This window comes from Myxocyprinus asiaticus, chromosome 17, assembly GCF_019703515.2.
Source record: "Myxocyprinus asiaticus isolate MX2 ecotype Aquarium Trade chromosome 17, UBuf_Myxa_2, whole genome shotgun sequence".
NCBI lineage: Eukaryota > Metazoa > Chordata > Actinopteri > Cypriniformes > Catostomidae > Myxocyprinus > Myxocyprinus asiaticus.
This window is the reverse complement of record NC_059360.1, coordinates 17,171,788-17,199,380: the sequence shown is the minus strand read 5'-3', so window position 1 is coordinate 17,199,380 and position 27,593 is coordinate 17,171,788. Positions and strand designations below refer to the sequence as shown.

The following is a 27,593-nucleotide window of genomic DNA, read 5'->3' as shown; positions in this document are numbered from 1 at the left end:
TTTGGACGGGCAAGCACCATTTTTCAGAGAATGTAAAAATATTGTTTATCTTGTTAACCACACCCCATTTATCCCCCCTTTCTTGCTGTCTTTCTTGCTTTCTCTGTTTAGTTGGAGGGGCGTCTGGATGGGCGTTCGGAGGGTCTGGCGGACTCCAGGGACAAGCTGATGGAGTTTGGCTTTGATTACTGTTACTGGTCTGTGGATCCATCAGCCCCCATCTACGCATCACAAGAGGAGGTGAGCTCCCACTTTTGCGCTTGTTTACTGTATCAGTGCAGATGTTAATGTCACGCTGATGAGCATGTGTATCTCTGATGTGTTGGGTGGAGACTGCGGCATGATAGCCAGTGGACTCTGGGATGATAGCACAACCAAAATCTTTGACCACCAGGAAAAGATCTTAGAAAATATTATCCCTCTGCAGAATCAAGACACTACTTAAGTATTTCTCGCAGTAGATAATACTGATGATAATCTCCTTAAATAATCTTTACATTTGTGTGTGAATGTCATTGGATGTGCAAGGTTGGATGATTTATGCCTCCTATACGCTACACGACTTTCAAAGACGTCGGATTGTGGTACCATTCATATTACACAATTGTCTGTCTTGTCATGGAAGTCGTAGGGTTTTCAAATAACACGAGGAATCGGCGACAGGGGTGAACACATTACAAAACATTTCACTATTGACGAATCCCCGACGACTCTGCCTGGACTCCAAATTACGTTTCACAACAGAGTACACGCGAGAAGTGATACGAGATACGAAAACAAATGCATGATCATATGTTATGCATTTCAGAATATGATGTGTATGTTTTTAATCACCTAAAGGCATCATATTTTTTATTGGTTACTATATGAAAAAGTACCTCCTACTGAAAAATCTACCTATTTGCTTACCTGACTGTCCAAGAGAACCGAAAATTTCTCTCCAACTCTTCTCTTTCTCCACCCGGTTGTGGTACAGTTCAGAGGAAACATCAAATAGGCACTGGTGCTCCTGCCAATGTTCCACTAATTTTTCCTCCATTTCTTCGGTCCAATGAGACTTTCTTGATACCGCAGCCATGCTAGCTGATGTTCTGTTGCAGGTACATCAGGACTCCTCCCACTGATACTTCCTGTGCCCCGTTTCTTGCTCTCTCATTGGCTGTAGGTCAACGCTGCAGTTGTATTCAGTCAAAACACATTTCACATCACGCGATTTGGAATCGCAGACAGGTCCAGATATTTAACATGCTAGATATCTCGCTGACATCGACAACGCGTCGGCGCTTCTCTCAGATCGTGTCTTTGATAATTCATACATTGCTTTCGTCGCTCACGGGAGCGAGCTCTGATTTGCTTATGATTTCTGGCTTTTGTCGGTGATCTCCACTAAACTGTCGGCGAGTGAAAATTCGGGCCTTAAATCATGTAGTGTAAACTCTGCTTAAGGCTAAAAACATACTTTATGCAAGTACGCAAATGCAGACACCAATTCTTTCAAAGCATTACATGCATGCAGTCCCATTGTACATAACATGTTATTATGCTTATTAATGTGTTTAATTGTAATTTTTTTTTTTTTTTTTTTTTTTTTTTAAGTTTTGATCACCTAATGTGCATGCATGTTCTAGACTAAAAAGACAACAAGACAATTTATACCACACTGATTTAAAACACCATACCATACTTTCATTGCGATTGATAAGTGATCATCTCTTCCTCCTCATACTGTCTCTATAAAAACAAAGAAACTGACAAAATGTTTTGTTGGATGTCACTTTATTGTGTTGTGCATGGCTTGGACATGGTGTTAAATTTTGTAAAAATCACAAGGTCTTGCAAACTTCAGACCAATTGTGGATTTTCATACACGCAATCAGAGGCCTAAGTTTAAATAAATGAACTGTACTGTATCTCTCCTTTCTCCTTTTGAGTGAATCTTCTTCTAAGCCAGGCCCTGGTGTTCCCCTCGGAGTCTTTGTCTTCACTTCATGAAAGACTGAACTGTGGTGGCCCATGCACAGAGGATGGTCTCATCTGCACAACACTTTTCTTTTTTTACTCGCTCTTTCTCTCTTTTAATTTTGCCAAGTCAGAGCTATACAGCAGAGGCCTGGTGCTCGCATTCCTTGCGCGGCCTGCAGCCGAGTCCGGTCAGAGAGAGAGACTGACCTCTTTTTAAAGTCCTGTGGGAGGGAAGTCCAGTCCAGACAATCTCAGCATCATGTGTTGCTCTGTGATCAGCTCTGTGATTAGGGTGTTTTATGCAGAAAACCCAAGTACTGATTAAAGTTGATGTTTGTAATTTTTTCGATGTTAAAGTTCTTTCTTGTATCCCAGCTTAATATGCAGAGTAAACTATAAGGAAGCCATTTGTAGGTTGATTTCACCTAAAGGTGTAACACTGTGGCGCCCGAGATGGCAACATGGGCTCAACCAAAATTGCAATGGGACTATCTGTTTAGAAATCAATGGAAGATGAGTGCAGGGATTTTCAGGAATCTGTTTGAAAACAATGATTATTTTTGGTGCAGAAATTACACACTTCAGCATTGAAGCCATTGAAAATGCAGTAAAATGTATAGCAAAGTTTTGACAACACAATGGCACAGTGACACTTACAAATAATTTACCTTGGTCTTGTCAAAATATGTAGTTATACCAGTTATTGGTACTATGGTAGAAACATAAAGTAATGTAGTGTCTCCATCAAAGTGTGAAGGCTAGTTCACACTGCCCCAAGAAACACTTCCAACTTCCAATGTTTGTTGGGTTTTGTTGGATCAGTCAGTATGTTTACAGTACATGCTATTTAAAAGTTCGGTTTCAGTCAATAATTAAATAATGTAATTAGTAGGGCTATCAAGTGATTAATATTCAGATATGTATTTGCATTATTGCACTATGGGGGAGTCCTGAGGCAATTTAATTGTTTATGAGGAAAATGACCTGAGGGTAAAAACTGTTCTTGTGCCTGGATGTCCTGGCGCTCAGTGCTCTGTAGTGCCGGCCAGAGGGCAACAGTCCAAAGAGGGAGTGGGCAGGGTGTGTGGGGTCCAGAGTGATTCTGCCTGCACGTTTCCTCACTCTGGAGATGTACAGGTCTTGGAGGGTGGGCAGGGGGGCACCAATAATCCTCTCAGCAGTCATGACTGTCAGATGTAGTTTCCTTCTGTCTGATTTGGTGGCTGAATGCAATGGAAAGGTTGTACAAAGTGAATAGTAGGCACAACAACGCCTCTTCAACAAAGGCTGCCATCTTTATTGTTTTGGGTTGAATGGATCACATGACTGTGTCACATGACAATAAATACATCATCATTTTCAGATATCTCCGTTTCTCCTGTCCACACTACAATGCGAAGACCTCGTTTTAAAATGTATCCACTTCGGAGAGCGTTTTCGAAAAGCTCAGTTTTTGCTGTCATAAATGCTGTCTCAGTGTGGACAGAAGGCCAAAAACGTAGGGAAAGATTTATTATAAGGGCTTTTCTAAGGACACCAATGTACAACTGCATCAGACGGATGCTTTTGGAGCATCTTACTTTGGTATTTCACATCTTAAACAGTGTATTTAGGTAACTCTGTTAAGTTAAACGTAGTATGAAACTTGGTAAAACACATCTCGAGATCCCTTCATTTGTAATTGCCTTCCTTTCAGAAACTTTCATAATCTTTGTGTCATTTTGTTTCATTTCTTTTTTGATATCAGTGGTGACTAATATCAAGCTACCCCAGTTTTATTGTAGGCACAATAACTGTAAGATCTATGGTATTCTGGTGTAAACTATGGTTATCATGTAAAATGTTTTTCAAAGGGAAAGGCTGACCACATCACAGATAGAATAACTGCTTTGCTCTGTTCGTCTTCTGTTTCTGTTTTTATTAATTTAAGTGTGCTTTCACACTAACACTTTTGGTGCACACCCAAGTTCGAATGGCGTAAAAGTTCGGTTAGTTTGGATAATGTGAATGCCGTTTTCCAAACTTGCGCACCCGCAAACTGCACCGAGACTACCTGTAGGAGGTGGTCTGAGTTCGGTTGCACTGGAACTGTGGCACAGTTCGCATGAGTGAGAAAGCAACCTGTTCTCAGGTCCGCACTTGTTCAGGAAGTAAAATGACTTGCGCATGCGTTTTTGCCGATTTAAGCATGATGACATCATCAGTTGCACAAAAACAAACACACACACACGTGCATCATGAGTGGCAGGGAAACATTGCGGGACACAGAAAATGTGAGGTGCCTTTTTATATATGTGAGTGAGTGAGCGTGCAACCAGCTGTGTCCTCAAAAAAGATCGTTTGTGAGCATCAGATATAGTCTCCTTCCCCTGGACATGTACAACTGCTGAAGCACAGAGGCGCAAGTGTCGTTCACTCTGGTATGCATAATGACACAAAATTAATTACAAACACACAAATATAGTGACCTGCGACCCACAGCAAATGTGCCCAGTGTGAAAACCACCTAAGTCCATGTTGTTCTTTAATTCGATCTTCCTGTGCGACGTGGGGCTCTGTGGCTGCTAGCAACAGAATGAGACTGGAGCCTCTCCTTCCTGTGGGGTCTCCAGAGATGCCTCCGCAGAGGGGAAACCAGCCCAAGTCCTTCACTCTGGCTCCCCCTTCCCTTCTCCTTTCCTCTATGAGGAACCCCACCTACGCCTCCATCTGTGTATATGGGAAGATACTATGCGTTTGCTCTTGTGGCTAAAATATTGGGGGTTGTCTGTCTAGAGGAACAAGTCCATCTGTAAACTGTATGTCCATGTCTGGAGAGAGAGAGAGAGAGAGAGAGAGAGATGAGAGAGAGGAGGGAGAGGTTGATGTTAAGGTGGAGTGGTGGATCAGGTTTGGGAGCAGAATAGATAAAGAAGGGTAAATGCAAGCCAGCTGTTAAACTGGTGTGAGATAAGGGCATTCTGAATGCATAACCGTGTAATGGATCAAATATCAAAGGGTTAGTTCATCCAAAAGTGCAAATTCTGTCATAATTTACTCACCCTCATGATGTTACAAACCTGCATGATTTTTTTTCTTAAGGCCCTGGTATACTTCACAAGAAATCAAAGAACGAATGGGTGTGACGTCATTAGAACAAAATCCTGTTTTTCGGTGGTTCATAACAGTTCGTCAGCACGAACTTTCAGGAAAACTTCATACCTGCTAAACATTCTGCCATTGGTCCACGTCATCAATGGGCGTGATCTGGAGCTCTTCCTACTTTGAGCCGACAGCTCAGTCCAGTTATGTTATTCAGTCACACCGGTGTGCAGAGTTATTAGTGAGCTGGTGCAAACTTACCTACATCTGTATGATCATTCACATATAGACATTTTCCAAGAACATGTCATGTGATTTTTTTTTTTTTGTTTTTGTTTAATTAGTAGGAATCAAATCTACTCAAATACTCTCAAGTGCCCGTTCACTCTGTTGTGTGATATGCTGCTTCACTCATGTGCCTGCAGCCGAAAGCCATTGACACATCTGCCCAGTGGCTAGCGTGTTCTCGTAAGAACTTGCGTTTAATTGTTTTTAGCACTTTTCTCAAGTAAACACTTGCCACTGTGAACAAGCAATGGATGTAAATATTTGGGTGGTTTTCTTTTATGTTTTGCATAGGAATGAAACTCATGCGGGTTTGGAATGATATGAGGACAAATAAATTATGAAGAATTTGCATTTTTGGGTGAACTATTCCTTGGAAGATGACATCATATACGCTTTTGATGCATTTTATTTTTGTTCCCTCAAGTAATTTTATTTTGTTCTTGCCCTCTCTCTGACCCTTAGAATTAGGGATGTGCACAAGTAATTGACTAATCGAGCACTTGTTCTGCACCAGCTAGTCGACTATTAAAAACACTTCTCGAAAAACGCAAATTGATTTTCCTTTGCTCATTTGCCTGCCATGGGCAATGCTGAATATGCTGTACTTTACCTCATGATTGCATCTTTGTGTGCTTTTAAACAAAGTCAAGTGTGGCAATACTTGTAATATTTTATTTTTATTTAATTCTACTCTATTGATATTCGGTTCATGTTGGAGTCATGCAAACCAAGGGACGAGGGTTTGATTTTATGGTGGAAAGGAAATGCGAAGCGGTACGAGAAACTCAGAAGCTTATCAGACCGGTATGTGTGTGAAATATCTGAACACGGACAGAGCTTGTTTTACAAAGCCAACTTTCAACACTTTTCTGAATAATCACATATGAACTTATAAAAATGTGATAGCCTTTTTATGTAGACTTAGAGTTTATATCTGTGCATTACCCTTATGCTGTCAGTATTGGTTTCTGTGTTTCATTTTATTCCCCAAAAGAAAAGCATAGTTTGTTAAAGTTAGCATGTTTTGAGACCGTTCTTGGTAACATCTGTGAATAAAACAAAATATGCATTTTGCGTATGTGTCATACTTGATATTTTTTAACTTACATTTTAAGTACGAGTAATCGATTACTAATTTTTTGAGGGGTTGGAGTACTTGATTACAAAATGATCACTACTTAGAATTACACAGACTGTTTTTGCTACTGTTCCTTTAAGACTTTTTATGTAAATGACCTCTATTATGATTGGCTTACCTCTTCACACATGAAATGAGTAATAACGCTTCCGCCATGTTGCTGAAACTGGATAGGCGTTCATAAAAGTGGGCGTCCATGTTAATGTTCTGAAAGATTTGAAATCATATCTCCGACGTGTTCCGGATTACCTGTTTTTGTTTTCATAAATAATCAGGGTGGACTCAAGGGGGCTTTGATTTGGTTTCCCAAAGTTGCTGTATCGACAGTGATCTCTTAGATTTCACAGACTTAAGAAAGTGACATGAGTATAACATAAAGGAAGGTAGAGGGTACTGGGGTCATTTGCAGCCCTGCTCTTGCCAAAGGCACAGCTGCTTTAGTCAATTATTTTTCACAGTGAGATTGCGCTTGGAGGACGTCATTGGTCCAGAGCTGGAGCACAATGCTGGTTTTCTTTCCCAAGTGAAGTCAGCTTTGTGTTTTTTCCCTCCCTCTGCTCTTTATCACTCTATCCCTCCTCCCTCTTAGTCTTTTCCTTTTGGAAACAGTGGACGACTTTATTATGCTCTCAGTATTTCTGGGTTTCTGTGTCAGTGGTGTGCTGGACAGCCACACAAAACTTCTTTACACACAGGCTGACCGCATGAAATCTGAATTTCTTTATATGTCAGATTCCAGTGACTCACAAATTAACATATCTTTTGGAGTGACATGAGGTTGAGTAAATAACGACAAAATATTTGTTTGTGGATGAAATGTCCCTTTAAAGAGAATTCATTGAGACATGCCCCTGCAGAGAACACATGTACCTCTCTATAACTGCAGCATGGACTTGAAACCACACTGCAGGCTTTGGAAGTCATTTACCCTCATAAGAGCAGCTGTGCTTGGAGAACTTTTATTGGAGTGGGAGGAGGAGCAAGAGAGAGACTCCACTGGTTTTGCATTTATTTTTTTTATCCTGTAGTTTAACCTTTGCTCCAAACATTTGGTGACTTGGAATAACTGTTGAAAAATAAAAACTTTAGTGCAATTACTCTCTCTCTCTCTCTCTCTATCTCTCTCTCTTGCGCTGTAGGCCATCTCTGTGTAGCCTGTGCAATCCCCTGACCTCTTTTCCCTCCCATGCAAATTTGACCCACAAATTTCTGTGAAAGTATGACAAATGACAAGCGAGCTGAACTCCTGCCAATGCGCTCAGTTTCTCTCTCTCTCTACCACAGCCCCCTCCTCCACCCTCTGTTTGTGTCCCCCGTAACCAAGCTCTCCCCAAACTCACATCAAGTTATAAACAGGATCTCAGACTCATAACCTAAAACTTAGCACAGTGGAGTTTGAATGGCTCTAGAGTTGTTCCATTTCAAACCAAGCAAATTTTAAAAACTTCCCTGGCTGAAAATTTTTATTTTGTAGTTCGCGTGTGTGAAGAGGTCTGGAGATACCTGCATTTGTATAACTCAAGTCTGAAGGAATATAAAGACATCTTTATGGGTCTAAACTCCTGAAGAGAAAAAGTCCGGTGTCTCATAGCAGTTGTAGTGGGCATGTGCCAACTACCTGTGTATGCATGCACAGTTATATGGAGTATACGTCGACAGACTCGCGTTCAACTGTACGCAGACGCTAAGCATGTGCATCAAAATGGAAGTATGCCTAGGGCTTTATTTTGTAGTGGGGGCTTAAAATGTCAATTTTCTACAATGATTTTGCAGCAAAACAAGTAAAAAAAAAAAAAAAAAAAAAATTATTAGAAACACAGAGATAGGTAGATCTACTAATAAAATCACTTGGCTTCAGCACCCCACCCCTTGTTGCATTGAATGTCAGTGGTGTTGACATGAGATTCAAAAATAGGATAAGACACTTTGTGTGGTTTTTCCAAAGTTTAAGTGCCTATAACTGCAGAAGTATTAAATATATCCTTTTAGATTTTGGTTTAGAACAAACTTTCCTTTTTGGTATGTTTATATTTTAAGCCCTAAATGGTGAAATCACAGAGATATGGGGTTCTGAGTGTGGCTCCAGGCATAAATTAAGTTTTACTCATTTTCAGTGGTCAAAATCCATATGTGGGTCACACTGTATGAAGCTAGTTAAGCGGCAAAAGCTAGTTAAAAAAAAAATGTTTTTATTCCTAGGTTTGAAATTCAAATACAATATTGTGATCCATTGACCCTTGTGATGTGTTAGTTTTGTGCTAACACATTTTGTCAGAAATGACCAGCCCATTAAGGTTGTTTATAAATCTCTCATATTGCATATATTATCACAAGATATTGCATTAGACCTTTTTATCAGCTTCTTTTTTGTAATTATATGGTTTTGTACTCCTTTTTTTTTTTACATATTTAAAATGTATATACACTGGCGGCCAAAAGTTGGGAATAATGTACAGATTTTGTACTTTAATACACCAAAGTGGCATTCAACTGATCACAAAGTATAGTCAGGACATTACTGATGTAAAAAAACAGCACCATCACTATTTGAAAAAAGTCATTTTTGATCAAATCTAGACAGGCCCCATTTCCAGCAGCCATCACTCCAACACCTTATCCTTGAGTAATCATGCTAAATTGCTAATCTAGTACTAGAAAATCGCTTGCTATTATATCAAACACAGTTGAAAGCTATTTATTTCATGAAGTGAAGCTTAACATTGTCTTTGTGTTTGTTTTTGAGTTGCCACAGTATGCAATAGACTGGCATGTCTTAAGGTCAATATTAGGTCAAAAATGGCAAAAAAGAAACAGCTTTCTCTAGAAACTCATCAGTCAATCATTGTTTTGAGGAATGAAGGCTATACAATGCTTGAAATTGCCAAAAAACTGAAGATTTCATACAAAGGTGTACACTACAGTCTTCAAAGACAAAGGACAACTGGCTCTAACAAGGACAGAAAGAGATGTGGAAGGTCAGATGTACAACTAAACATGAGGATAAGTTGAATTCTACCCGCTCAACACCAGTTTCATGTACAACAGTAAAGAGAAGACTCAGGGGTGCAGGCCTTAAGGAAGAATTGCAAAGAAAAAGTAACTTTTGAAACAGAAAAACAAAAAGAAAAGGTTAGAGTGGGCAAAGAAACAGACATTGGACAACAGATAATTTAAAAAGAGCGTTATGGATCTTAACCCCATTGAGCTTTTGTGGGATCAGCTAGACTGTAAGGTGCGTGAAAAGTGCACGACAAGACAGCCACATCTATGGCAAGTGCTACAGGAAGCGTGGGGTGAAATGTCACCTGAGAATCTGGACAGACTGACAGCTAGAATGCCAAGGATCTGCAAAGCTGTCATTGCTGCACGTGGAGGATTTTTTTATGAGAACTCTTTGAATTAATTTAAGAAGTTCTGATTTTTTTTTTTCAAATTGTAATAGTAATTTTTCACGTTATTAATTCTTGATTATACATTTTGATCAGTTGAATGCCACTTTGGTGAATAAAAGTAACAATTTCTTTCCATAAGAGCAAAATCTGTACATTATTTCAAAATATTGGCTGCCTGTGTGTGTGTGTGTGTGTGTGTGTGTGTGTGTGTGTGTGTGTGTATATATATATATATATATATATATATACACACACACACACACACACACACACACACACACACACACAAAAAGGTGTCATTTTAAATCTTAGAATCTGGACTTTATAATGCATATAGCTGATCCTATCAATTCTTAAATAATGCTTTTTAATTGGCTGACAAATAAGAACTCTTTCGTTCTCATCATTTGCAAATTTGTTATCACAACAATTATATTCAGAGTTGGTAAAACCATAAAAAAGATGAGATTGCCATGTGTTATATATTGTTGGAAAAGTTGCAAAGGCCAAACTGTAGGGAGTATTAGTGCATGACATTCCCACAGACACACACATATATAATAAACAGGAATGTCTTTTTGTCACTTTTCTACTTATTACTTCCTGAAACCTACATATAACATAGACAATGACATATCGTTACTTACAGCAGACTATCCTGATTAAAATGAGCCCAAATACAACATAATATGATAAGTAGATCTTGAAATATTCCTCAAAGTATGTACATGGACAGACTGTGATCAAAAAGGTGCACAACACACATTGTGTGTGTGTGTGTGTGTGTGTGTGTGTGTGTGTGTGTGTGCGCGCGCACGTCCAAGGACTTTGTGTGTGCAAACACACATCCACATATGTGCTCATCTAAAGGATTGAGATGCTCCAGAACACTTAATATTTCTGTATTTTGTTGTCTAATCCATTTATTTCCAATGGCCAGTAATTTTTGCCAGGGAACACAAGTGTAACAAAGTGAAATAAAACCCAAAAAATGTAAAGAAAATGGTCCATTTTTTTTTATTTTATTTTTTATTTTTTTTTATGTGTTTTCAGATAACATATGTTAATAAAGTCAAGGAATTTTATTCCAATTGGATTAAGAAAAAAAAAAAAAAAGTTGTTTGGTCAAAATGGCCAGAAGACAACATAAGGATTAAAGAATATGGCAGTTGTCTAACTCATTGTGCAAGATATTATATTTACTTTTATCTTAACAATGAGGTTATGAAGATAATTTCCATGATCTTTCTTGATCATGTGACGTTCATGGCACATCAAAAATTTCTAAAATGATTTGCCTTTGTTTTGTTAACATTTATGTGATTCATTGCATATTATGCGTGCAAAGTATTTGGACACTTACAGTGCACTTAAAATGTATGTCTGTCATCGCATGTAATCCACAGGTGTTATGTAGTGATCATCAAATGTCTTTTACACAGTGGCCCCAAAATAGGATAGTTTATCCACACATACAAAAATATATTATTTTCATTGCATTATATTATAAAACACCAAACATTAACACACATTAACTATGGGCACGTTCCATTAACGTTTGACAACCAGAACGTTTTTTTCATCTTTTTGTGAAATGTTTTGCATGAAAAATGTGTTTGTGCTGTCTTTCTTTAAAATAAATGCCACTTGGTTTGTTATTTCGTTATCTAATGCAGTGACATATGCCTGTTATTTAATGTGCCTCCAGTGTACGCCATGTGTTTCTGTATCTTTGGCCCTCTTCTCTGTATAAAAACAAGAGGAGGAGCTGACGTATTGGTCTATGGTCTGGACGGCCCTTGCCTTGGATCAGGTTCAGCTGGCACTTCACATGGGATCTATCAAGAAACAAGGGTTTTTCAGGAGTGGCTATTAAAAAGGCCACATTAAAGAGCCTCTCCCCTTCACACACTGATTACAGACCTTATGACTTTAAAGTGGACGTATTACCCACTAATAGCTTTTTAATAGAGTGGAGTTTCCCTCTGCCTTCATATCCATCCTTCTTTTTCCTGCTTACAGTTTTTCTGTTTTTAGCCTAGGGTATGTCAGGCAGTCTTTGACTATGTTTCTAGAAGGAACATTTCACCCAGTAATAACAATTCATTGCTTACTCTCCTCATGTCGTTACAAAACTTGCATGACTTTCTTTTTGAAAATTTTTTATGCAATACACCAAACCACAAAAGTGGTCAGTATGACTGGTGCACTATATTCCAGTTCACAACACTGGTTTGAATTATTCATTCACAAATCTGATTGATCCATTTCTCGAGTTCAGCTCACTGACTCGGTGATCTGGTCGCATGGGTAAAAGCTCAATGGATGGGACGATTATCACTGAATAATTATTATTTCGTTCAGTTTCTCACACAAACCTATCGTATTGCTTTAAAATTCTTGGACTAGAGCGAACGATACTTTATGGTTGTTTTGTATACTTTTTGAAGCTTGAAATGTGTCCTTTTGTAAAAGAAAGTCAAACCGGTTTGGAACAGCGTAAATGATGGCAGAATTTAAATTTTTAAAAGCATTTACTGAGAAACCAAAACTGAACCGCTGATAGTGTTGTTTGTTATTGAAAGACGTCATCTCACCTAGTTTACACCGCCTGACCCTTGTTTTCCACTGCCCCAATTTCGGATTTATCCCTCCCTGACTGATCTTCACAAAAGGGTCTTTGGATCACGTGTTATCTGAGGCACTGACCTTCTGGACAACTTCCTGTCCAGAATCGACTCTATATTCAGCTTTCCCCTCTTGCATTGTCACCATGAGTGCATTTGTTTTTGTTTGTGGTTTAAGGAGGGAAATGGAGGAAAGCAAACATCACATGCTTTTGTTAAAGGTTTCCTTTGTCTACACACATACATAATTGAATGCACACACCTAAGCTTAGAAGGCCATTAATTTCCTATTGATTGCAGTATTTATTCTTGCAGGACTTGTTGTTAGGTGCTCCATTTTGGCTAGAGTTTGATCTTAGAGTCTAACCTTCCTTTTACTGAGTGTTAGCCTATTGTTATGCCTTAAATACTAAAGTGGAATTTTTAGGCCAGCCACGAATGCATAAATAAATAAACTTCTGAGATAATTTTGATACCTGAGTTATACTGAGTCTGAGCATTTCAGAAAATAATAACGTTTCAATATGTGATTTTTCACTTTTAGCTACCTTGTTAGCTTATTGTTGACTACCTTATTCAGAATCGGTTCTCTTTTTAAAAAATATTATGGGAAATGTATGATTTTGATATAACTTTAAGTTCTGTTAACAGTTCCATTCCTACTGAATGGTTGTTCAAATGACAATGTGTTGCTAAAGATGACTTTCACATTATGAGTTTTGTTGTAATCAGTGGAAAATTACATAAAAAAATAATAAAATTGTATCACTTTTTTATTTTTATTTTTATTTTTTTATTTTTTTAAATAATTTTACCCTATAACGCAGAGTCTGTCAAATATGCACAATGTTTGACGGCCCTTGTTTCACTCTCTGTTCCAGCTGACGAGCCAAACAATCTATGGTATGTAAGTTTCACATGTTTATGGCACCATATAGTGGATATCTGTGGAAAAAAGTGGTTCCAATGTTTATATCGATCTATTTAAAATGGTGGCGGACTTGCGCAAAAAGTGACACTTATTTTGGGATAACTAACAGCTTGTTTTAATAAAGTAAAAGTAACAGTAATGATTATATTGTTACAGATATTTTAAAATGAGTATTTGCTGAATATAAGCAAATGTGCTTGGTTAAAAGTTTGAATATTATTTTATGGAAAACCCCCCCTTTTAAATCCATGTACCAAATATGATACAATAGGCTTTTTAGGTATATCTCTCAATCACCACTACATTACATTCATGCCCACCACAAAAAAAAATTGTGACATATACATTTTATAAGATATATTTAAATTGTGAACTAATATTTCTGTGACTTCTGAGTGATTTCTGTGACATCATATATGCAGCCTGCTCTGTCATTAAAAAGATCTCATTATTTTACATTACAAGCTATTGTGATGTCATCTAAAGTTCCTGAGACCCAGTAAAAAAAGTTTTACAATTTCCCTTTTTTAAATGTCAATATAGTGTTTGGTGTGTAAAATACATATGATAAAAATTGTTTATTGAAAAAAGAATATTTTATTCATATTGTATTTGATGTGCTGAACTGAACTGTGATACATTTCAATCCATATTTATAGACCAAGGAGGGGAAGTTGTCATGGCCAAACTCTCAAACATTTGGGATCTTTCAAAAGCCCACTGAGTCCTCTGATAATACCCCAATATTTACCACTGTAGTATGTATGGTCTAAGAAAAACTTAAATAACAAATGTCTTGCACAACAGTGAATTGCTGGGAGCCTAATGTATCAAATATGATACATTAAAAAAAAATCATATGATTTTACGATTTCTTTTTATAGTTTGTCTAATGGTACTAAAAACAGTTTAATGTAAAAAAAAAAAAAAATTCATATTTCAGGCTTTACAGGGTTAATATTTTAAATTATAGGACCAATTATTGAATTTAATTTATGCTTTTAAAAGTCTTTGTAAACACCTTTTACAGGAATTGTATAAAATGTATTTCTGATTTGTTTTATCTGCTCTGATGAAATCTGAAAAGTAAGAATCTTTATTGGAACTGTTAAGGAATCATGTACCATATTCACAAAGATTTTTATCTTGCCACTAGGAGTTCTCCAAAGAGTTCCTAGCTAGGAGTTTTTGCTTAAGACCTATTCACAAAAAAGGCTAAGAGCAAGTTTTAGTAACATAAGAGTAAGGCGAAGTTTACCTCGATGCTATGGATAATGTCACGTTTTATTAGCGCGCTCTTTTAAATTGCCCACAGTGATTGATAGACAAGGAACCGCTATTTGTCAGCTAAAACAGACAACATACACTGGCGGCCAAAAGTTTGGAATAATGTACAGATTTTGCTCTTATGGAAAGAAATTGGTACTTTTATTCACCAAAGTGGCATTCAACTGATCACAATGTATAGTCAGGACATTAATAATGTGAAACATTACTATTACAGTTTGAAAAAGAGTTCTCATCAAAAGATCCTCCACATGCAGCAATGACAGCTTTGCAGATCCTTGTTATTCTAACTGTCAGTTTGTCCAGATACTCAGGTGACATTTCACCCCACACTTCCTGTTGCACTTGCCATAGATGTGGCTGTCTTGTTGGGCACTTCTCACGCACCTTACAGTCTAGCTGATCCCACAAACGCTCAATGGGGTTAAGATCCATAACACTCTTTTCCAATTATCTGTTGTCCAATGTCTGTGTTTCTTTGCCCACTCTAACCTTTTCTTTTTGATTTTCTGTTTCAAAAGTGGCTTTTTCTTTGCAATTCTTCCCATAAGGCCTGCACCCCTGAGTCTTCTCTTTACTGTTGTACATGAAACTGGTGTTGAGTGGGTAGAATTCAATGAAGCTGTCAGCTGAGGTCATGTGAGGCAATTTCAAGCATTGTATAGCCTTCATTCCTCAAAACAATGATTGACTGATGAGTTTCTAGACAAAGCTGTTTCTTTTTGCCATTTTTGACCTAATATTGACCTTAAGACATGCCAGTCTATTGCATACTGTGGCAACTCAAAAACAAACACAAAGACAATGTTAAGCTTCATTTAATGAATCAAATTGCTTTCAACTGTGTTTGATATAATAGCAAGCGATTTTCTAGTACTAGATTAGCAATTTAGCATGATTACTCAAGGATAAGGTGTTGGAGTGATGGCTGCTGGAAATGGGGCCTGTCTAGATTTGATCAAAAATGACTTTTTTCAAATAGTGATAGTGGTACATCAGTAATGTCCTGACTATATTTTGTGATCAGTTGAATGCCACTTTGGTGAATTAAAGTACAAAATCTGAACATTATTCCAAACCTTTGGCCGCCAGTGTACATACATACAGTAGATAGATGGACAGATAGATAGATAGATTGATTCATCCGCGCTTCACAGTTTTATTTTGATGTGGCCAGGGAGTGCCGAGTTGACAAATCTCCAGTGTAATTGGGTTGTTTCAGTTTGTGGGAGAGGTAACTGCATCTATAACTAAGTTTGCAATAATAAAAACACCCTCACAATTCAAACGATACCATTTTAAAGGTGAATGTCGACATTTATAATATTACAATATTATATTATTAAAATACATAAAATCAATTGTGATTCAGGCAATGCCTTTTTAAACGGTCAATGTCATAATAATATTCTAATATATTGTTTTTAATGTTGATTGACAAAAGCAGCCATGCTTCGGATTGTTTGTAAGTTACTCTTTGGGAGTTAGAAGTCCTCAGGTGGACTTCTAAACTGTTATGGGTTTAGGAGTCTTAAAATTAGGAGTGACACGCCCCTAATTTTTAAGAGTTGCTCCTAAATTCCTGCATTAGGAGCTACTTTTAGCCTTTAAGATTTTTTGTGGAAAAGGCCTAGAATTGTTAAGAAGAATAGGAATCAAAATAGTTAAATTCCTTACGATTACCATCCCTGTTCATAGCACAATGAGTTGTAGGCAGTATTAGCTGAAAAAAACATGCATTGATGCATGCACTTTGAAAATCCACTGGGACTAGTATACAGTTTTGGCATACAATTTGGATTTGGGATGTGCCAATCCTAATCTTGCATACATTAAGACAGATGGTATACAAAATTGGAGCCAGCCACAATGTAAAGAAAATTAGGGATGCATTAATATGAAAATTACTTAATTAAAATGAAATAGAACTATAGGCCAATACTGCTACCAATTTTTTGCCACTTACCTTATTTTGTCATCAGATTTTACTTTGGAATTAGGCTTTAAAAATATACAAAGAGGTACAAAAAAAAAAGTTATTTTGTACTTCTAAAACATTTTTGCACTTCTGTTTTTGCCATTTAATACAACAGAAATAGAACATTACAAATTCATACACAAAACCCCTTTTAAATTCTTGATTATAGTGGGATAATGGATAATGCTAACACAGCACTGACTGAAGCGCTGAATGCTGACTATTTTAAAACACAGCCTTTTAAGGTTTAGTAATTTCACAAGGCCATATTGCGATTACAATCTTAATTCAATCAATCAATCATCAGGCATTAATGGATATCATACCGATGTCTCAAAAGTCAAAGTCTTATAATGTGGCTATTATTATTTTTGGATTGTGCATTTAAATTCACAGAGCTTTTACAACGTGTGTTACAAATTAATTCTAAATAAAATATCGTTTTTTCATATCAACATTTTCATGCTTATAACCAATATGCTGATGGTTTTAATTTGGTCAATAATTGGCCGATAAATATTGGCAGCCGTTACATCAGTGAATCCCTAAAGAAAATACAACAATGGCACAGCCTACCGATTCAAGTGATGTACAGTAGTTTTTATGATCTTGGTTCACTACTAGACCTAATCACTGATATATTGATGTTTAAAAGCTTGTTTGAAAGTGCTTGGTCCAGCGGTGACAGTACGAGCAAATTAAAAAGACGCCCCCACTATTGTGCTGTAACAGGGAAAAGTTCCTTACGTGAGCAGAGTTCAGATGGACTACTTTAACAAGCTCCCTCACTGATTCTTTCATGCCGAAGAGTCAAACTCAGGCTAATTAGAGTGACTGAAGCAACTGCTAGATGCTGATCCGTTCTCCCTGCAGACAAAATCGCAATTAGCCTCCATTCAGACCTACACCGAGACAGCGACAGAGCCTGCCAGGCCCCAGGACTCAAACACATACCTGGGTAACAAAACCCTCAGAGAGGCTCTTGTTTTGCTGACTCACTGGGTTTTGTGAATGTTTGTGAAGGTCGAATTACTTTTTCTCTCCCACACCTTTGGTGAACAAAAAGAAAGATGTCTTTTTTATATTATTTTGAAAGCTCATGAAGATAGACAAAGGTGGGTGAAAAACAAACGTGTGGCAGTTAGGTATTATGTGTGTTACTAATACCTTCTTTCGAAGTTGTTTGGAGAATGGCATACCATTCACTATGTAAATACGGGCTAGTCAAATTACTTTAGATTCATTCTGTTTGTCACCTGTTAGATGTTAAACATCATCACAGTGTGTGCATGCTTTCCCTTTGAGACCTACAATATCAATTTTATTACCCATACAACCATTTACATACTCTACCACAATATGGGTTGACATGACACATGTCCTAAAATATGTTTATATTGTTAATCTAATAGTCTTTTAGTGGAATTTAGGGGTATTTAGTAACACTATAATGAATAAAGTCCATGCATAGTACAGTTGTTAGCTGTGTTTAATCTAAGAAGTTATGAATGGTCATTTATTTGAACACCTTTATGGGGAATTGGTCTTTGCTTAATCAGGAAGAACAAATACCATCTGTGAAGGACATTAGAGGGTCAAGAGGTGAGCTTTGCTTTGTTGTCATAGCCTGGGATTTATTTACTCTTCCAAGTTCATGGTCAGTGAACCTTTTTTATAGACTGTGATGATGCGTTTCTGCCTTGTGTAGCAGCGTAAATCTTAGAGGTGGGAAAAATATTGATTTTCCGATGCATCACTATCTACATTGGAATGATTTGTATATCGATTCCCAAGATCGATCTTTTACTCTATGCGCAACCCTCCACTACAATGAGAGGAAATCACCTGCATTTGCAACTGGCTGGTACATTTTTAAACCACTGATTGTGTAGTATAGTGGTGGAGTATTTAGCAGCAAGATCCTTTCACTGCGTGTTTGGAGTAATGTTCTGTGTAATGTGTGCATGTCCATAGACGAGATCCACGCGACCCATTTGTCATTGAGGAATGTCTCTCTTAATACCCTTTCTGTTCCCTACAATCAGTTGTTGATCAAAAACAACAAAAAATAAACATTTAATTCTAATTATGCATGGCACAGTTGAGGTTAAGCACTTAACATGCGCTCATTTACAAATGCTCTTTACAGAAATGCTGGTTATGTTAAAGAGACAGTACCAGTTTTAGCACGTGTTCAACAATTCAATGAAAATACTTGTAAATAGTACAAATTATGCAATTTAACAATAAACATGTAACAAAAAAATAATATATATAAAATATCGTATTTATTGATTGAATACATGGATTTGTTCATTTTTAAAAAGCCAAAATGTGACAAATTATGAAAAACTAATAAAATATAATTAGTAAAATTTAGTTAAAAGGTCCCTTGTATAATTAACAGAATTAGTTGGGGGAGAATGTATTTCATATGTAAGCAAAAGAGACATTATAACTGAAATGTACCCGTATGAATCGACATTGGATCGGGATCTAATCAAATCGAGAGCTTGTGAATTGGAATCTAATCGAATCGGGAAATCTGTATAAATACCCAGACCTAGTAAATCTAGCAAACATTTTAAAATTATTTAATGTCAATTTGTAACATTATTATGCTATAATGTTGTTTCAAATACCTGCTGATGGAGTGACAGTTTGAGCAAATGGGAACACAAAAATAATATTTGCTGTGATCTCCCATTCACCACTATAGAAGTTTACCCTGCAAAAGTTTACTTTCGTTTCAAACCTGGAAATGTAAAAAGGGTCCATTTTATCTCTTAATGGTGATTTAAATTAAAACTGGTTGAGGAGGGGGGCCTGGGTAGCTCAGCAAGTAAAGACGCTGACTATCACACCTGGAGTCGCAAGTTTGAATCCAGGGTGTGCTGAGTGACTCCAGTCAGGCTTCCTAAGCAACCAATTGGCCCGGTTGCTAGGGTGGGTAGAGTCACGTTGGGTTAAACCTCCTCGTGGTCGCTATAATGTGGTTCTCGCTCTCGGTAGGGCGTGTGGTGAATTGTGCGTGGATACCGCAGAGAATAGCGTGAAGCCTCCACACATGCTAGGTCTCCGCGGTAACACGTTCAACAAGCCACGTGATAAGATGCGTGGATTGATGCTCTCAGATGCAGAGGCAACTGAGATTCGTCCTCCGCCACACGGATTGAGGCAAGACACTATGCCACCATGAGGACTTAGAGCGTATTGGGAATTGGGCATTCCAAATTTGGGAAAAAAGGGGAGGAAAAAAAACTGGTTGAGGAATCGGCCATACACTTTATAATTTTTTTTTTAACTGACAGAGAGGTGAAATTATATAATTCATGACAAATCCCTGAATAAATTGAAAGTGTCGTAATGGATATTGGTATGTTTAGTCTTGGCAGACTAGATCTGCTTACACCTCTGCGGCACAGCAAGTGCAAAGTCTTACTACTGCTAGATCAAAAACACACATGCCATGTTGAGCATGTATGACATGTTGCTGCTGCACAATTAAACATACATAAGACATGCTGCATCAAGCATGAAGGAAATGCTGCTGCTGCATGATTAGACATACCAAGAGTCCCCTTAAAGCAGATCTAGACCTTTAGTGCTGGGGTGGAGAAGGGTTTCAGAGTGAAAACTCTCATAGGACGTTGCAGTGAAATCAGCTTACCTGCAAACTTCTGAGGTGATTTAAACATTAGACAAAGAGAGAGTACACAAGTTGATTGGCTAATAGATTACATGTCAACGAACCTATAAGCTGCACCATGTAGAGTTTCATGACTAAACAGGTCATTGCTCTGTGCTCTTTGAATACGTTTTTCAAATGAGCATGAATGTAGATAATTCGTTGTTGGTGTGTATTTGTGTGTTCTTGTTTGAGAGTGAGTGAGCAAGTGAGCCTTGTCTTTGAAGGCTATCGGTGTATGTTTAGGACAAAGAGAATGTGCTGCATCTGTATTTGCCAGAGCCCTTCAGAGCGTACAGAGATCAGACTTTAGCTGCTCTCACTGTAAATAGAAGAGAAATGAAAACACTACTGCAGCTCAGTACACTTACAGCTCAGACGCTGGTGTGGTCTAATCTAACACCAGACCCACTTGGACTTCTTTCTTTCCCTCTATTTCTCTCTTTTCAGTTTGTTTGTCTTCAAAATTCATTAAAGCCAGGTGGCTTAAAATCTCCTCTATAGAATGTTGCCCATCTCAGCTCTATGCTGGCATTTACCTACGTTTATGTTAGACGATGCTTGTCTGTGAAAAGATAAGCACGCTAGGATGTTGGTGATGAACATTGATTACCTATGTAAATTTTAAGACAATTTGACACCCTGGACATGTCCTTAGCACAAACGGTGGTGGTTACATGTCTAAGATTACTATTAAGGGTTTGGGGTTTGTTGAGCAATAGTAATAGTGATGCTAGCATTAGCATGCACCACTAGTAACAATATTATAGTCTTTTTTTGGTGGGTGTGGGTGTGCCCAATTCCCAATTCCTAAGTCCTCATGGTGGCGTAGTGACCCGCCTCAATCCGGGTGGCAGAGGACGAATCTCAGTTGCCTCCGCCTCTGAGACAGTCAATCCATGCATCTTATCACGTGGCTTGTTGAGCGCATTGCCACGGAGACCTAGCACGTGTGCACGCTATTCTCCGTGGCATCCACGCACAACTTGCCACGCGCCCCACCGAGAGCGAGAACCACTTTATAGCAACCACGAGGAGGTTAACCCAACGTGACTCTACCCACCCTAGCAACCGGGCTTGGGAAGCCTGACTGGAGTCACTCAGCACTCCCTGGATTCGAACTCACGACTCCAGGCGTGGTAGTCAGCGTCTTTACTTGCTGAGCTACCCAGGCCGCAATATTACAATCTTTTTGTACAAATAGTGTTTAAAAGATATGTCCCTCTCCTCCTCTAGGTGTTTCAGGATCTGGGTGTGTGTGTTCTGTCTGGGGCTTCAGAGGGGTATAATGTATGTCTGTTTGCATATGGACAGACGGGCTCAGGGAAAACATACACCATGATGGGGACTCCAGTAAGTAACAGTGCTACCATCAGTTAAGTCATTGGTGACATTGGGGAAGCATTATTTCAACCTTAATATTGTGTGTCCTACTTATCTGTGCAGGATTCCATGGGGCTGACTCCAAGGATCTGTCAAGTAAGTTACTGGTGTTAATAATGATATTTCTGAGTTATAAGCTCTGCCTCTTTTCACTCTGAAAGGCATTTCTTCAACTTCTGACACTTTTAGCTCGATAAATTTTTTTTTTTTTACACTCTCACTACTTTATTTAATTTGTCTACTAAAAATGTCCAACAGTGTTTATACATGCATCACAGCAGATTTATGTCATTGTAAGGGGGTTTAGTGGAAAGGAGGAGGTGAGAACCGGCTTGACAACTTAAATAACAATTTATTAACCAAAAAACACAACCAAAACACACAATTAAAAACACACCGTACAGCTGCCTGCAATTCTCTCTCTCTCGAACTGTCGTCCCCGGCCGCCTTTATCCCTCGCGCGCCCCATCAGGCTGATTGGGGACCGGGTGTGTCTCATTCCAGCCCGGCCCCGCCCTCCTCGGCTCTACACTCCTCCCGGCGTTGCCTCAGGCCGGGGAGCCCCCGGCATAACGTACACCCCCCCCCACCCTTCCTCTCCGGGGGGGGGGGCATGCCTTATGCCCCGACTGCCGGCGGGTCCTCCCCGCCTTCCTCGACCTGGGAGGAGACAGGAGGGGAAAAAACAACGACACAAAATGGCGAGGGAAAGGCCAACACGGAGTGACAGAGAGAGAGAGAGAGAGAGAGAGAGAAAAAGAAACTCACCGGTTCTCTGATGCGCCGTCGCGTGGTCCTCGATCACTACTCCACCCTCTCAGGCAGACTGCAGCCGCTCCTCCCCGGGCGGACCGGAGTCAGACCTCCAACCCCCAGCGGACAGAACGCACCTCCGCATTCCCGGCGTCCCGTGGGGACTCTCCTCCGCCCCTGGCAGCGGCCCTACCACTCCAGGCGGTCGGGGAGTCGCTTCCCTCCTCCCCCCCACAGACAGCGGTCTTCTCTCGACCCCTCCGCGTTCCCGGGGGACGGCAGGGCACTCCTCCGCCCCCGGCAGCGGCTCCCTCGCTCCAGGCGGTCGGGGAGTCCCGTCCCCACTCGCCTCGCGGACGGCGGCCGTTCCCCGCGTCCGGGTGGTCGGGCTACTCCGTCCCCCCTCGGACGGCAGCGGCGCTCCCCTGGGTGGACGGCAGTGTTGAGGACCCTGCGACGGGAATCCCTCCTCCTTCCCGGGTTTCGGCACCAGTGTAAGGGGGTTTAGTGGAAAGGAGGAGGCGAGAACCGGCTTGACAACTTAAATAACAATTTATTAACCAAAAAACACAACCAAAACACACAACTAAAAACACACAGTACAGCTGCCTGCAATTCTCTTTCTCTCTCGAACTGTCGTCCCCGGCCGCCTTTATCCCTCGCGCGCCCCATCAGGCTGATTGGGGACCGGGTGTGTCTCATTCCAGCCCGGCCCCGCCCTCCTCGGCTCTACAGTCATTTATCTAACACAAAGTGTAGAGTTCTGGCAAACTAGCCACAAATTTGCCACTCATTATTTGCAAATGAACTTGCAAATGTTTGCCAGAAGTTTGCAGCTCTTCTCCGGTAGTGGTGAACCTGCAGTAAACCTTTAGCAACAATGGACAATTTGCCGCAAGTTTGCCGCAAAGCTCATTTGGATATGAAAATGATTAGTGGCGAAATTATAGCAAGTTTGCGGCAAATGTGCCATAAACTCTCGATTTTTGTAAGGGCTGTTGTTGTTTTTGAAAATTCCGACCACAGTATAATTTCCACCACATTTCAAACTCTGCATGATTTTTAATCGAATTCTATGGTGGAAATGACGGGAATGGAAAATAAATTTTTTATGTTTTTGAAAATGGCCTACTCTTTTGTCATACTAAGGTTAATTTCATAGCTTTAATGTTTCCTAACTACACACAATACATAATATTTTCACACTTTTTGCATAATTTGGCTAAATGACAGCTTGCCTGGAAATTACAGCAAATTAAAATATTCTTCTAGTGATTTTTACCTTGATTTATTCTTTGTTTTCTTTAAACATCACTTATCTCATATTTCATCTCAAGCATGCTCTTCACCGACACTTGTCGACTTGGTTAACAAGTACACAAACTTTTGAAAAAACTTTACTGGGGGCAACATTATTTGCTGTGGTGGAAATGACGTCGTGGGACAGTCGTGATTTTTGAAAAATTGAGAGAAATCATTTACACACAATAAAAAAAGAAATTTCACACTTTGTTTAGATTATCATAGTTTTAAACATTTTATAATGGGTTTTCATCGATTAATATTGAAAGTCTGGGTCTGTGGCTAAAACAATTAAATCTGTTAATAAAAGGCATTTGAAAAGTACCAAAAATAAACGATTAAGGCCTTGTATAAAGTTTCTAAATCGCTTTTTATGTGACCTTCATACAACAAAAAGAAAAAAGTTAAATTGGTTAATTTTAATAAAAATCAACCCCTGGGACATGGAAGTGCCCGAAGTTGAAGAAACACTCGAAAATTGTATGTTTTAAAGGTTTCTTATTGAATGAGCCTTTCTACCATCTGTTCAGGGGCTTTTTAGGTCTGGTGTTGACACTGCAGATGGACAAAGCTGTAGAGTTGAAATAAGGTGAGATAGAAACCTTTTTTTTTTCTTTTTTTTATTATTTGACAAATACAAAATAGTGTATGATTTGTTGTGTTGGGGGCTGGAAATGTTGGCAGAGCAAGAACCACTGGCACGTTTGTGCCAACAACAAAAAATCCTTCTTGTCGAACCCTGCTATCTGTTTCGCAACATTACCAAGCTTTTTCTAAGATTGAAGCAATTCTACTTTAGGCAGGATTTTGAAAAATGAGCATGCTTGTAAGCAAAAACCAAATGCAATCCCTTGTTTTCCTTTGCAGTTTTTTAGAGATCTATAATGAGTGTGTTCGTGATCTGCTGAGAGGTGTGGAACAGAAGAAACCAGCACCCCTGAGGGTTCGGGAACACCCAGAGAAAGGGCCTTATGTGCAGGGTAAGTGTTCACAAACAGCAAACTTAAAGACTCTGTGAAATCAAAATTAAGGTTTTTCTGCTTTTAGTCCATATCCATTAGCTTTACGACAATCTATATGCTAGTGTACGTCTAAACATTAACAAAAAAAAGAAGATATTAGAAGGTTTAAAATCTGCAGTCTCTCTCTTCCGGCTAATCAGACCCAGGTTCAATCATGACGTCACATACATAGAGTTTGAGAAACTTTGTCTAATCAAATGCTTTTAGTATGAAAACACACCTTCCCCCTACAACTGATCAGCCCACATGGCTGTGTTCTAACCTGCGCTGATCATGCCTTCGCAGGGCACTTCAAAGTGAGCACAATCCATGCTGTTGGGTCGTTCCAAACCAGTTGTTCAATAAGAATCGCTTAAAGGGGGCGTAATTCATTTTAATCCAATACACTTTTTGTTGAATTCCACGAATATCTCTCGATGGTCTGCTAGCTGTCCGTTCTGTGTGTGCGCTGAAAAACAAAATCTGGTGTTTGTACACAGCCCTGGCTCTGTAAATGGGAAAATAAACAAAGTGGATCGGACCAATCCACACAACACTATTGCGCATGCATGAATTTGGGGGGCGGAGCTTCTGAAGGAGCACTGAAGGGAGGGGTGTGTTTGTTTGGCTGTTGAGTTTAAATATCAACAACCTTTCTCAGGAATCGCTTACTCCACCTTTTTTTTTTTTCCTTTTTCCTCCCCAATTTGGAATGCCCAATTCCCAATGCACTCTAAGTCCTCGTGGTGGTGTAGTGACTCGGAGGATGAATCTCAGTTGCCTCCGCGTCTGAGACCGTCAATCTGCGCATCTTATCACGTGGCTTGTTGAGCACGTTACCGCAGAGACGTAGCACGTGTGGAGGCTTCACGTTATTCTCCGCGGTATCCACGCACAACTCACCACGCGCACCACCAAGAGCGAGAACCACATTATAGCAACCACGAGGAGGTTACCCCATGTGACTCTACCCTCCCTAGCAACCGGGCCAATTTGGTTGCTTAGGAAACCTGGTTGGAGTCACTCAGCACGCCCTGGATTTGAACTCGCGACTCCAGGGGTGGTAGTCAGCGTTTTTACTCGCTGAGCCTCTTACTCCACTTTTTACTCCACTTACTCCACCTCTTACTCCACTTTTAAAAAGTGAGAGGGGGCCTGGGTAGCTCATTGGTAAAATACGCTGGCTACCACCCCTGGAGTTCGCTAGCTCGAATCTCAGGGCGTGCTGAGTGACTCCAGCCAGGTCTCCTAAGCAACCAAATTGGCCCGGTTGCTAGGGAGGGTAGAGTCACATGGGGTAAACTCCTCGTGGTTGCTATAATGTGGTTTGTTCTCGGTGGGGCGTGTGGTGAGTTGAGCGTGGTTGCCGCAGTGGATGGTGTGAAGCCTCCACACGCGCTATGTCTCCGTGGCAACGCGCTCAACAAGCCACGTGATAAGATGCACAGATTGACGGTCTCAGACATGGAGGCAACTGAGATTCGTCCTCCACCACCTGGATTGAGGTGAGTCACTACACCACCACGAGGACTTAAAAGCACATTGGGAATTGGGCATTCCAAATTGGGAGAAAAAAAAATAAAAATTTGTTGTGAATGATCGTTATCACCTTTCAGCCTTCTGAAGCTCTTACAGTGGAGGGTAATTGGCCTTTAAAGGAATAGGGCATAAGGATGATCACTTCTGAACAGAATATGCACGCAGGAGCTTGATGCAAGGAAAGTTGCTAGAGTTTGTTCAAATGTTTAATGCAGGCATTTTTTTCTAAGGTTTGTTGGGGATTTACAGTATGAGTAAGTGTTCTTCATTCTTTAGTGTATTGTATTATTAGTGGAAAAGTGGTCAGACACTGTATTGAGATTGCTTCTTTGTTTCCCTGGTGGAACACCGGCTCTGGCATGAGAAGCAGCAAGGGTATAAAAAAAGCCTGTTGGCTATATATATATATATATATATATATATATATATATATATATATATATATTATTATTATTATTTTTATTTTTTTTTTTTTTTTTTAAAGGCACTAGCCTTTTTTAAACTTCATGTTTCAGTAGGAAATATGTCAACATGCTGAAGAAAACTGCTTGTCTAGGCATTACAGGGGAACTTTAAAGGGATAGTTCACCCAAAAATCATCATTCACCAACCAGTCTTGTTGTTTCAAACCCGTATGACTTTCTTTCTTTTGAAGAACACAAGATTTTGGGCAGAATGTTAGTCTCAGTCACCATTCACATTCATTTCATCCTTTTGCCACACAATGAAAGTGAATGATGACTGAGGCTAACATTCTGCCTAAAATCTCCTTTTTTGTTCACTGGAAGAAGGAAAGTAAAATGGGTTTAGAACAGCATGAGGGTGAGTAAAGGATTTTTGGGTAAACTATTTCTTTAAAAATTGCCCTCAAGGCGATTCCTTGTAAAAGAACACAAAAGTCTGGTGAAGCCTCACAATTGAGTTCGTTTCACCTCGCATAATTTACTCTTATGAAAACATTGTGCTTTGAGGACAGCTCTCACTGTGTTATAACATTGAGGGAGGCTTTGATAAATTGTTGTGTATTTTTACTTAAGAGGTACAGTAAATGTGTAAAGTTATTAATTCCTGACTGTTTGCATTTGCAACTCAATTCCCACCACCGCTTGGGCCGGGGGTGGTAAGCGTGTAGATCTGTTTCTGCCCCTCCTCCATCCCTCCCTGACTCAGCCCACTATTTTACTCTCTCTCTCTTGTCCAACATCCAGTCATTGTGTGTATTAGGAGAAAGCCCAGTGCAGCA

The 27,593-nt window shown here is 39.4% G+C and overlaps 1 protein-coding gene across 1 annotated transcript in view; it reads left to right on the top strand.

The window, feature by feature from the left end:
- The window catches only part of stard9 (StAR-related lipid transfer (START) domain containing 9), a 66,500-nt gene that overhangs the window by 17,578 nt on the left and 21,329 nt on the right, over window positions 1-27,593 (top strand). Inside the window, exons 3-7 of the mRNA XM_051722209.1 lie at window positions 112-240; window positions 21,609-21,725; window positions 21,819-21,851; window positions 24,341-24,399; window positions 24,678-24,790. Of these exons, the coding sequence (XP_051578169.1) occupies window positions 112-240; window positions 21,609-21,725; window positions 21,819-21,851; window positions 24,341-24,399; window positions 24,678-24,790 (451 nt within the window). The remainder of the gene's footprint in view (window positions 1-111; window positions 241-21,608; window positions 21,726-21,818; window positions 21,852-24,340; window positions 24,400-24,677; window positions 24,791-27,593) is intronic.